General features: G+C 35.5%; 1 protein-coding gene across 1 annotated transcript in view; it reads left to right on the top strand.

The window, feature by feature from the left end:
* Positions 1–8152, top strand: part of MYSM1 (Myb-like, SWIRM and MPN domains 1) — a 34225-nt gene extending 26073 nt beyond the window's left edge. The window contains exons 18-20 of the mRNA XM_004679505.2: positions 3010–3115; positions 3286–3343; positions 4315–8152. Coding sequence (XP_004679562.1) covers positions 3010–3115; positions 3286–3343; positions 4315–4473 — 323 coding nt within the window. The 3' untranslated portion in view covers positions 4474–8152. The remainder of the gene's footprint in view (positions 1–3009; positions 3116–3285; positions 3344–4314) is intronic.
* The last annotated feature ends 5146 nt before the right edge of the window (positions 8153–13298 follow it).

Raw genomic sequence — 13298 nt, 5'->3', positions numbered from 1 at the left:
CCCCCCCCCCCCCCCCGTTAATTTGCTCTTTATTCTTAATGATGTCACTCAGATGCTCTCTGGTAAAGACTTCTCATGTTATCTACTGTTATTTCTGTTCTTTGTGCATCTACAACACTTGTTTTCCTGCCTTCATGGTCACTTTTGTCTAATGTAATATCTATTTAGTTTGTTTTGCTAGACTGTGCACACAGAATACGAACTATGTAATCAGTTGTGGTGCACCTCAGAGGTTGTCAGTGCACTATAGAATTTACTGAATGAATAGAGTGATAGTAGTAGCTTTAGTTGAAGTATGCATATTAAGCATAGCATAAACATAAGTTATAAAACAAGGAATCTGCTAACTTGTGTTCAGTTTAATATTCTCAGTCTGCTAGATTTGGGGAGTGTCTATTCTAATGCTATCCAGTGCAGTAGCTACTAGTTACATGAGTCTGTGTTTAAAATAATTCAAATGAATTGAAAGGTGTAATTCAGTTCCTGGAATTCTGCTCTTGTCAAAATGAAGTATTAAGGACCTGTCTGAAACAACATCAAAACTAGGTAAAATATGTATGTGTATAAAGAGCATGGTTGTTAGGACATCAAACAATGAAGAAATACGATTTCTGAGAAATGAGAAATAAAGTGAACCAGATCACTAGTTTACTGACCTGCGAGTTTCCAAATGGAGAAACCTACCTAGAGATTGGCATACTGTGAGTTGAGGTCATAGAGATGAGACCAAGAAGACTGAGGCAGCTAAATTTGTGGGACTTGGTACCAGGATCTAGAAGCCAACATAAGAGAGTAAACTCAGGAGCTGATTTATAGAAGGTACACATTAGTATTTAGAACAATACAGATAACACACTTTTGTAAAGAAAGTACACTATGCCTAGAAAAGACTCATTTGAAAGAATTAGAGGGGACAGTCCTTGGTGCTCAAATAACCTGCAGTTGGACAGCATACAAGCAATCAATGTTAGGGTCATTGCAGAAAGTTCTGTTGGGCAGAGTTGCCTCTTAAATGATATGACCATTATTAGTACTGCTTATTAGTTCATAATCAAATCCTCTAGGAAACTCCTCTAGAAAACTTTGCTCCTCTAGGAAACTCTTTTGTTTAGAAATTCACTCCTCTAGGAAACTCTTTTGTTTAGAAATTAGGATTTCTTAAAAAGTGTGGGATACCTTGTGGTATGATACTTTTAACTCAGGTTATTAATATACTCATTCAGTTTCCACTCATTCATTCATTCAGTCGGTCTTTTAGGTAAATACCCAAATCCTACTTTAAAATGTCTCTAATGGTTAAGCATTTTCTATACTTGTAATGGGCAGGAAGTTAATTTTATTCTGATATTTTAGTGGAAAAAAATGTCCCTTATAAAAGGAATTTTTTGCTGACTTTAGTGCCCTTTTTTTAGCTTCATATCAATTAAAGCTGTGTATCGTTTGTGTATCTGTGGTGCTTTTGTAGTTCCCATCAGCACCTGCTGAAATGCATTTACCTGCCTTTATTCTCTTTTCAACTTTGACTAGGAGTGAGAGTCGCTCACTTGTATTTAGATTCCAACTCTAACATTTATTGATTATTTCACCTTCGGCAAATTACTTAACATATCATTCTCCTTTGACCCATCTGTAAAAAAAGAAAAAATAATGCCTTGCCTTGAGGTCAGTTGTAATAAGAAGTGTGTAGCAATAATCAGTCTTCAATAGGTAGTTATAATTATAACTGTTGTTTGTGTGTGGTAGGTATTAAAACATCAAGTAAAGGATTGTTAAAAACAGTGTTTAACACTTTAGTAAAATGTATTGTTCTTAAGTTTTTGGAGGGAAGAAATGGAAAAGGTAAGTCATTAGGCTTTGCTGTTCCATCCTTTCGTATGGATGGGAGAGTAACATTTTTAGAGCATATAAACAATTAACTATACTTTTATTGTAAGAAGTGTAGTCATGTGTTTGCTTTTGTTTTTCCATTCATTCCTACTTGCCTTTTTATTTACTCAAAAAGCTTTGTAATGACAAAAACCAAGGGAGGCAGTACCCTAGCTTTGTCTCTTACTAAATAAAACCTTCATATGTTCAGATATGAACAGATTTTTGATATTTCTGTGCCTCAGTGTCATTTGTAAAGAAGGGGTGCTGGGGGTTGCCAGAAGGCACATGGTATGAGTTATGTAAGCATTGTTGTTTTTATTGTTCAGGCCTTTGGTAATGAAGCAATAAAAATTTTTTTAATACATTAAATACATATAGATGGGGATCGTGAAAGATATATGCAGAACTGCTAAGTAGATTCATCCTTTACAGTATTTTTTTTTTCGTAGTTTGTTGACGTGATGTCCACCCTTTAGACTCCTTGACTACAGAGTAATGTGACAATTTTGACTCAGGTGCAGTTGCTGATGGTCCAGAATTAACCCTGTTCCCTGTGTAGTCTTAAATTGGCATGAGTGAGGAGGTGAAATGAGTGGCTGAGGGGTTAAACCTGCTTGGGTTTAGAAATTCAAGCTCCTTCTGTTTTGCTAAAATCTAAACAGTTATTTTACTTGTGTCAGGCTTAGTTTTCTTATCTGTTAAATATGAATAATTTTGTTCTTTATAGCATTGAAGCTTAATAGCCTATGTAGAAAAAATCAGTAGAGTAGAATTTGTATTGGTTTGCCCATTTCAGTCCCAGTCTAAGCCTGTGGTTCTGGCACAATTGCTAATAGTACTCCCTTTCACTCAAAAAGTCTCTTGGTTTGGATGATAAATTATGTGATCATTCTGCCTCCCACATTTCCTTGTATAGTATTGTCAAGCAAAGAGCCCTTTTACTTTTATTTATTATTATTAATTGTGTATCATTAATATGCTTGGCTCAGCCAGACAATAAATATTTAATGAATGTCTACTATATTTAAAGTGTTGGTCAACTGGTCTGCCAGGCTGTGGTGAAAATACTGAAAAGAATTTTAATTGAAAAGAGATGGGATATTTAAGAAATAGTAAAAAATGTACTTTATGCTTTTCTAGGTTTACCTTACAAGTTTGAAGTACAACAGATGTTAGAAGAACCTCAGTGGGGATTAGTGTTTGAAAAGACAAGATGGATAATAGAAAAATACAGACTCTCCCTTAGGTATGTGCTGAGATGGTTACACATTTGCAGCATTTCTCATTAAATTATGTTTTAGGGAAAACCCAAGTTAAATATAAAATTGTGATGTATGGCATCAGCTACAGTTTATTACAAAACTGATTAGTTTATAGTGTTTTTTCATTGTTTTGTTTTCATGTTTCTTCCTACAGTAGTGTCCCCATGGATAAAATCTTTCGCCGGGATTCTGACCTGACTTGTTTGCAGAAAGTAAGCTGTCTTTATTTTAATTGGTTCCATTGTTCACAGATTCTAAAGCTATTCATCTTGATATGTTTTCCCATGATGCCTAATGCTTTGTGGATACATTTTCTGTGTGTTTCCTTTATAACTTTTTCCTTTCTAAAATTAATTTCTAGGAGATAATTAGTAATGTGTTTTGTTGCCCACACTTGCATATAGAAATAATACTGTTTTAGAATAAATTGTCAGTGTTAGGTGATAAATTTCTTCACAGATTATTATTGTGCACAATGGAGACCATTTTTCTCAATTTTATTAAATTCAGAAGTACCATATTTTCATTTTAGCTTTAACAATTGATCATCTTAAAAAATGGTAATGTGAAATTAACAATTAAATTTAAATGGTCATTTTATTTAACTTCTGTTAGGAAATGAGTTCTGAAATTTTTTTCAATTATAGTTCTGTTACTAAGATTAGTGTAATGAGTTAAAACCTATACACTAGTAACATGTTTTGTTTATTTGATAGCAACTTGGGAATAGAAAATTTAAATATTCTTTTAAACATTTTTTGCCCCCTTCCAAGATTGCCGCTTTTTCTGTGTTCAGTGGGAAAACAGGAAATATCCAACATCCCGATTTTGAAATAGTAGAGTGCTGTGTATAGGTATGTAGATTTCTGTCCCTCAGCGTTGTTTTGTAAATGTAGCTACTGAAAAAGGAAAGCAAAATCACAGAGTTGTCCATGGTAGAAGCATCAGGTTGTTGTTCTTACAGAAACTTATAAAGGAACTAATGTAAGCATTTCTCAACACTGGCTTCTTACATCCACTGTTGGACACAATTTAAGTAGAACGTGTCCTTAACATTTAAGAAGAATGTTTCTCAGGTGAGGATTAGAAAGTGAGAACTAGGAAGGGATAAAATAACGATAGCAATGTAAAACCTTTTCCTGCGTTTTCTTTATTTAAATGTAAAACTTCTTTTTTCAAATAGCTTTTGGAATGTCTAAGGAAAACTCTGAGCAAAGTGGCCAATTGCTTCATTGCTGAAGAATTCTTGACACAAATAGAAAATTTGTTTCTTTCCAATTATAAAAGCAAGCAAGAGAATGGAGTGGCTGAAGAGAACTTTACTGTGGGTGGAAAGCAGTAATTAATGTAATTCTTTTAAAGTAAGACATTTTAATCTTTACCTGATAGATCCTACTTTCAAGTTACAGCTTTGACATTATTGTAATTTAGTTAACAGTGACACGGCTTTAATCATTTTTCTCCACTTAACGGAATTTAGACTTTGCCACATAATTGGCAATATGAACTTGTTTGCAGAGTGAAGGTCAGCGTTGTGTAAACTAGGGGATTACTCTGCTGCAGCCCTGCTGGGGCCAGTGATCGCCACTGTAGCTCTGAAGGGCAGTCTGCCTTGCTGTGTGTTCAGGCTGGTAGTGGAATCTGCCTCTAATTTTATTTCCCCCTGATTTTTGTTATCTTACGTCTCATTAGGAAACCTTGCATTCATTCTTTCTGTTTTGGTGAGATTGCTTTATGGTTACAAATCAGATATGAATGGTAGTCAAGAAACATCATTAATAGCTGACATAGCTGAGAGGTTTAATCAACAACCTAGAGAGTAGGAGGAGGTGTGACATGAAAATCTGAAAAATAGAGAAGAACCCCAGAGAATCACATTACCAGTTATAAATGATAGATATTTGCTTCCATTTTATTTGATAATGTACTATTGGATAAGCCATTTTATTAGTTGTCTGAAACATTTCATGTGGATTTCAGATACAGTAATTAGTGTCTTCTATATGTCCTCTCCATTAATGTGTGTGATAAAACCTCATTTAGCTGGATAATGGGTACTCATAACCCTCAAGTAGATTCCCCCCCCCACCAACCCATTGCCTACTATCAGAAAAAGACAAATTGCAATAATGTTTACTAAATCAGATATTTAATTTTAATTAAAAAATAAAAATTTAAAGACATAGTATCAATATTTAGCCCTGTTCATTTACTTTATGAATCTAGAACAGAGGTCAGCAAACTTTTTTGTGAAGGGCCACTAGTAACGGACATGGTTGGCCACATATAGTTTCTGTCACTATCAGACAGTATTCTCTATATTTTATACAACCCTTTTAACAATGTTTAACCCTTTCTGAGTTCATAAAACTCACAGGAAACAAGTTGTGAGAATACAAACATTTACAATTTATCATGTGCTGCATGAGCATCATACACTGAAATTTCTTGCATCATCTTCAAATAATTAGAAAACTCAAAGTTTGATTTACATTTAAGTTCATTTTCAAATAAGTAATCATGTGTCCTGGTATATTCTTTTAGATTTTAATTTACTTCTATTAACCATAGAATTGGTGTATAGCCATTCTCCATCCTTATTCATAACAGTTGTATTACCTCTAAATTAAATATCGTTCTATATTCATATTTTCTTTTTCTGGTTGTAATCAGCATCCAAAGAAGAGTAAGCAATATTAAAAGGAGCAATGAACCTATGTTAAGTGGCCTAAATTTTGTCCAGTCTTGTGATGTAGGAGTTAATTTCTCTGGGTCCAAGTTCTCATATAATTAAGATCTAAATGATCTTCCTAGTATCCTTTTATGTCTCAAGTTGTATGGTTCACTCTAATTGTTGATTGGATTATTCACTTAGGACTTTATATTTTGAGAGAGTACTGTTCCCAAATTAATAATTTTTTTGAAGAAAGCTAGTAGTATTTCTCATGTCTCCATATGCATTTAAGACAACCTGTGGAACATAGGTCACAAAACAGTTACTTTGGAGACCAAGGTATAAGAGCTGTAGACTAAAAATCAGGAAACCTGGAGTCTTACTAATTCTGTTACCAACTTTGCTTTGTGTTAGTGATAAAAATCACCTGATCTGACTAGGTCACGGTATAAATCCAGGGGCAAAATTCCATTACTGAGTATTCCCTTCTAAGCACAGAAAGTTTGATTATATAGAATGCAGTAATCATTGCTTTATGCTTTTCTTCTCTCTGATATATTTTCTGCATTTTACATCAGGAACAGATCCTGTAAAGTGGTATTAATTGACTTTCTTGATGAATTTAGGTGATGGAAATAGTAGAAAGTGTTCAAAGTTCTGTTCTCATACCTGGGTTTCTCTACATTATAGTAGTTAACCATACTTAAGAGGAACTCAAAGATAGTAATCTTCAGAGCTTAGAACTTTGAAAGCACAACTTTGAAAATAGTAATATACTATTTTTTCTGAAGACAAACTATATTTCTTATAAAACAAATTTTAAAAAACAAGTATAAATCAAATATTATAATCCTACTACCTTGTAAACCCTAAGTTAACATTTTAGTATGTAAATAGCCATTTTTAACTGTAATTTTAAAACATTAAAATCTTTCATCTTAATCTGCCCTCCCTACTCATTATATTCTCCATACTTCCTTTTTTCTTTTATCATGTTCTTAAAATATTTTTATTTTGGCAGTGAGGTGTCAACATTCCTGTCACTACCAGCCTTGGGCTACTGAAGGTAGTTGGAGCCAAGGCTTTAAAGAAGCACAGAGAAAGCCTAGAGCCAAGTAGCAGTGTAATACAGGAAGTTTAGGAGACAGGATCTCAGTAGGAACCTCACTTACAATTGTGTTTACAGGAGTAGAGATGGAACTTGAAAACATCCAAGCCTGTTGGATGTGAGGATATCCCAATTTTGGTTCTGATTTCACCTACATGCTCTTCTAAAGATAGCTTAAGACTTACCCTAGATTCACACATGACATTTGGAAAATTCCATGCCAAAAAAAAAAAAAAAGAGTACATACTTTTTTATTATCAACTGCCCATGATGGTTAATACAAAAGAAAATTAGACTTGCATCTCCAGTTTATCAGAAGTATAGTAGTTATCTTACTAATTAATACAGGGTTTTGCAATATTTCTAGAAAGTCACCATGGAGAATAATGTGTAATGTACTTCGGCCTATTTCTGATACTTTCTTCTTCCCTTGGCCGAGGTGTTTCAGGTTTGTAGGTGGGGAAGGATGGTTGGGGTCTGATGGAAATCTCCCTCTCTGCTTCTTCTGTTGTATTCACTTTCCACCTGTTTCCCCTGGGTTATCAATCCTGCTCCTATTGTCTGAGTTTTGTCTGGCGTTTGCTGTAGTTTCTCCCCTATTTACTATATCTAGGAGAGGGTTTATTCTCAGTGACTCTTTGCGGCCACTTGGTGACTCCACTCCTCTGATACCTTCTTAAGTGTTTTTATATGTGCTGTTTCCCTATATTTTAATTTAGCCTATAATGTTTGCTTTTGGTATCTTTTGAATCTGTTTTTAAGCCACCCTAATTCCTTTCTGGATCAAGGAGGAACATATTATTCCCCCCCCCCCCAAATCACGAAAAAGTGAAATATTCCAGGGAAGCTATGATTATGCCAAGTGCCCTATACCAAATGAGGTAAAATTCACTAGTAATATCGGGGTGTTTTCTTTAACTTTCTCCTTTGATAATAAATATACACATAAGAGCATTAATTTTAGGGGGGAAAGCCTGATTTGGTATCTTTGAGATTTTCTGGAATGGTGTGCTAAGAATTAAGAAGTATGTTAAGTAGAATTTCATAGGCTGTTTTCCTGTTTCATAGGTTGCCACAGAACATTTATTTCAACCTATGAATTACAAAATAATAGTCAGATTCTAGCATGACTTAGATAGGTCATATATCTTTAAACTTGTGGCTTAGACATGTAAATTGTTTATTATATATGTTTACTCTGATTGATAAACCTGATATTCTTTGTCTTCCCCAGATGTTGGTGTTTATGAATTTCTTTTATTAGTTTGAATTCTGGAATGTTCTGTAAGAAAATAATGATTTAAACTATTTTATATATATGACTATGATGCTACATTGTTTATATCTTTATTATAGAATATTGTAAATATTAATGTTTGTATGATTATGAAAGTTTTCCTCAAAATGATTCAACTCTTCCCATACTTAACTGTGATATATAAGATATCTAATTTGAAGCTTTGGGATTTTATTGTGCAGTAAAAATTAAGGAGAAGCATTATGAAGATTTTATTATAAATAAAATTTTGAAAATAGAACCTTTTGATCTCTTTCTGCATTATTAACAGTGTACACATTGAATTTGCACATAATGTCCCATTGACTCAGCAAACATTGAGCATCTATTACTTTGAGCATTGAGATGAGTAAAAATGCTTAAAAGTGGGAGACATGGAAAACCCAATATAGGTTGCTAAAACACCAAGATGCAAACTGGAATTATCAGAGACTATAAGAGACTATAAGAATTATCAGAGACTACAAGAGACTATAAGAGACTTCAAAGGTAATAAGCATGTAGACAAAGGACAAATAATTCTCCAGAATGGGGGTAGTGAAATTGATTTCTTAAAAGTCATATCCTTTGAGCAGCCTGGCAGGGTTTAGTTCAGTGACATTTGGGGAAAGATATTCCAGAGAGAAATTACCTTAGCTTTAATGCAAAAGTAAGGAAAGAGAAATATTCAGAAAATGGTAAAGAGTATTTAGCCAGCGGGCAGGGTATATGGAGATGTTAACTAAGAAAGAAATGTACATCCAGCCAACTATGTAAGGATACAGAAGTATAAAGTATATGAAAATCCACCTTAATATTAGAATTAACTCATCAACTGGTCTTTAATTTTCTGTTCTTTTTTTTAGCATATTGTCAATTTAAAAGCATATATAATACTTATATAATACGATCTATCTTTAATTTCTGTTCTTTTATTGAAGATATCCTTGTCAGTACATAAACACCTGTTTGCAGTATGCCCATAGTATTCTGTAGTACAGAATTGCATGATTGAGTAGTTTTCAATTGATGAGCTTTAAGTTGTTACCACGTTTCTATGAAAAATAATTCTTTTCTCCAACTAGATTCCTAGCAGCTTAAGTATTAGGTCAAGATCTGTGTACACTTTAAATGTTAGTACCTGCAGAAAATTCATTTCTACCCACTAATTTTCCTGAGAGTCTTATAGCTGCATTCATATTTACAAAGCCAGTTTGAATTCAGGCTCCTAAGTAACAATAATTTATGTGGCAAAGTACAATAAAATCCTAAGAATTCTAATTCCACAAGACATTTATTTCTTTGGAAGTCCATTCCACTAATATGGCTGTTGTAGATTTCTTGTTAATTAGACATTTGCTATAATTTTATAACTGTGGTACCAATCATACTCCTCTCATAACGTTAGATGAGCATTGTCCCACAATCCTATTTGTACTTTAATGGTTTTTACTGTTGCTGATGTGTTTCTACATCACTGATTCTCAATTATCTTTCCATAGAATGGTAGCTTAAATAAAATATTGTTGGTATTTTGCTGAGCTCAATAGAAAACTTGTCTTTATCTTCTATTTTTCTGTTATCTGAAACAAACCTTATCAACTAATACCTGTTACTGGGTATAATCAGCGACTGCTCTTTTACCTACCCCATTATCACCTCAAAATGTAGAATTGGAAAGTTTCAGAAAATGAGTTCACTGCTTTGTTCACCATATTGAACTTTTTTTTATTATTATTCCAAAACACCCGATGGGACGTAGCAGAAGTGGTGGCATCTATACTATCAATAAATCACCAGAAGACTGTCCACATCAGACTTTCGTGTAACAAAATATAGCTTAGACCATTTTCAGAACACAATTAATTTGCTGATTACAAAAAAAAGAGAGAGTGAATTAATTTCTCCCCTCTCTACTCCCCTAAAAGAATTTGTTTTTAAGAAACTAGTTAGCTCTCATGCAGTGTCTAAGAGTTCAGCACCATGGAGTTACGAGTGCATGTCAGGATAATACTATCCCTAATTTTCAGTATGTTCATGCAGCAGCTCCTCACACCAGCCCATGGCATGTGTTCTGATGGATGACTCCTTGACAGCTCCAAGAGGTAACTCAGGTACCTGGGTTCATTTCACATGGGTCTGCCAACCTGTGAATCCATAGCCCCAGTGTCTTTCAGAACAAGATGAAACAAAGGAGTATAACAGCCTTGATGTTGGCAGTACATAATTGGATCATATACTTGAGGTGGAAGTACACTTAATTTGCTTGCTCTAATTTTGTTTTGGCAAAAATTAGTGGTTGGTCCCCCCGGCACCAAAGGGGTATTGCCAAATGAAATCCTAATTGGACAGCAGCTTCTGTGCAAAATTTACACATGGAAGGAGAACATGAACTCTTGTTAATCACTCACCATTTTAGCTGTAGAAGGCTACTGCTGATTTTATAAAATGTTACAAATAGGCCCTCCCTGGTGGTGCAGCGGGTTAAAGCACTGCACTAAGAAGCCAAAGCCACTTCCTCATGAGTTTGATCCCCGCCTGCCCCGGAGGTGACCACATGGCGTGGCAGACCTCTCCTGACCCGCCCGCTGCTCCCCTCAGCAGTGTACTTCGTTGATCTACCTGTTCTGCTCCCCACTCTGTCTCTGGTGAAGCCTCTCGCCGCCCCTGAGCCTCTGGCCTGTACCCCAGTTCTGTATGTACAAATAAATAAATCTTTAAAAAAAAAAAAAAGTTACAAATATCTAGGTGAGCTTAAAGCTGCTTGAGACCCCAGACATTGCTTCTATGAAGCCAGAGCCCTACTATTAAAACAGTTAACTTACACCCTCAAGCCAAAAGATGTTAGAACTAGAAAGGACTTTGAAAATGTTAGGGCTTAGGTCACTCCTATGTAATAGGACTATAATAATATGAGGAAACTATGGTGCACAGAAATGAAAAAACTTACACAGAGACAGCCAAAGTGCTAGTGAGTTAAATCTATGGAAATCCCCATTTTGCTAAGCATGTGAGTGAGTTCAGATTATTTTCAATTTCATGGTATAAATAACTAGCCTGAGGATTTCATATGGAATTTTTAAGGTGCAAAATAATTTATGCTTTAAAATACAAAATGTATGTTTTTAAAATGTCTTTTTAGAATTGCAAAATCTAGTCAATGTCCAAATATGAATTTTATTGAAACATAGACTAAAGAGTTTCTGTTAGAGGTGATACAATTAATGAAACTCAGTAGCTTTACCTAAAACTATTTTATAAACTTTTGAGATTAGCAACCCCACCAAATCCTTGCTGTTTCCTTATATATTACGGAACTCCATTTGTTCAATTTTAATGAAAATGTTAATGTCTAAGCCACCAGGTGGTGCTCTGTCACAGTTTATGAGCAGGAAGAGCTCAGATGTAATGTTAGAGCTGGTGGACAGAACCAAAATTGCAGACAGCTGAAGTTGTAAACACTGTAAAATGTCCAGTTCAGCACCTTGACATTGTGTGATCTAGTGGTAAGATTCCTTGTTTCATAGTCTCTCAGGTTAACCATTTTCATTTTTGAAGTGATAATGTAGAGCAGCCATTCATTTATACATAGATAAAATACTAAATAATAATCATACCACTTAATTCCCACAGCTACTCTGTGAGAACTGTTTTATTATCCCTATTTTAAACTCTAGTTAAGTAACATATACAAGGTCATGCAACCAGAAGTCAGACAGAATACAAACTGAGGTGCTTAAAATTCTGAAGCTAGAGCACCAAACTATGATGTTGGTTTCAGAACTGAAAGGTACATAAGTTCCGTTTCCTCATTTCTGCATAAAAGAACTGATACCCAGAGATGAGAAGTACCTAGTCCAAGCCACAGCCCTGATCAAGGCCAGATGGGGAAATCAAGTTCTTCCCACTGCCAGTATACCTGGATCACGCCACGTGGGAATCCACACCTTCTCAGACAGCCAGGGAAAGGCTGTGCAAAGATGCCACGCCACACTCTATCCTATCATGTGCTAGGTAGGTGTTACCTAGACAATAGAAGAAATGGACCTGGTGGGTAAAAATTGTGAACATGATACTCTTTTATCCATTTGATCAAACCTGGGGAAAGTAAATTTATAAGAACACCTTGCAGTTTCTCTCCATCTAGGCACTTTTTTTTTTAAGATTTATTTATTTGTGCATACAGAACTGGGATACAGGCCAGAGGCTCAGGGGTGGCGAGAGGCTTCACCAGAGACAGTGGGGAGCAGAACAAGCAGATCTATGAAGTGCACTGCTGAGGGGAGCAGCGGGCTGGTCAGGAGAGGTCTGCCTCACCATGTGGTCACCTCTGGGGCAGGAGGGAATTGAACTCGTGCAGAAGTGGCTTTAGCTTCTTAGTGCTGTGCTTTAATCTGCTGCACCACCAGGGAGGGCCCCATCTAGGCACTTTTAGTGAAGCACAAATCTGAGCATGTCACTTTTCTGCTTAATAGTCCCAAAGAAATCTAGCTTTCTGAGCCACGCCCCACAAAGAAGTTTAGAAGACCTTTTTGATGTATCTCTAGTCCCACCTCTCCAGTCCTCCTCTTTCCAGTCCTCCACTTTCCACACACACCTTTTTGCTTTAGTCAGAGCAAACAAATCCAAACACATGTAATTCCATCTGTGCAGGTCTAGCCAGACCTTTTCCATTGCTTAGATCTCCTCTCCCGAGCTTCACCAACCTCCTCGATGTGACCTTCCAAATTCAATCCTCACTTCTCAGAAACTCACTTTGACTCTTCCCTCTGGATTGGACTGGATTCCAACCAAGCCTCTTAACTCCATCACAGCCCCAGTCACAATGACTTTTACTTACCTCTCCTGTCCAGCTGCCTCACTAGAATTGAATTCTTCTTTAGCATGGACCCTGCCTTTTGTTAAATTGTATTCCCTGTACCTAACGTAATATTTAGCCTAGATAAAGAAAGCACTTAACAACAGTTTTGATGAACTAATAAATGACTGACAGAAAGAAAACAAAAAAGAGCAGAAGGCATATCCTCATGGGGAAGTCAGTTCCACTACACACAGATGCCAGATTTTCTTGTTTTCTACTAAAAGGAGGAGAAACGAACTAATGCAGGA

This window comes from Condylura cristata, unplaced genomic scaffold (assembly GCF_000260355.1).
Source record: "Condylura cristata isolate star-nosed mole 26May11 unplaced genomic scaffold, ConCri1.0 scaffold00008, whole genome shotgun sequence".
Taxonomy (NCBI): domain Eukaryota; kingdom Metazoa; phylum Chordata; class Mammalia; order Eulipotyphla; family Talpidae; genus Condylura; species Condylura cristata.
This window is presented reverse-complemented; position numbering and strand designations above follow the sequence as displayed.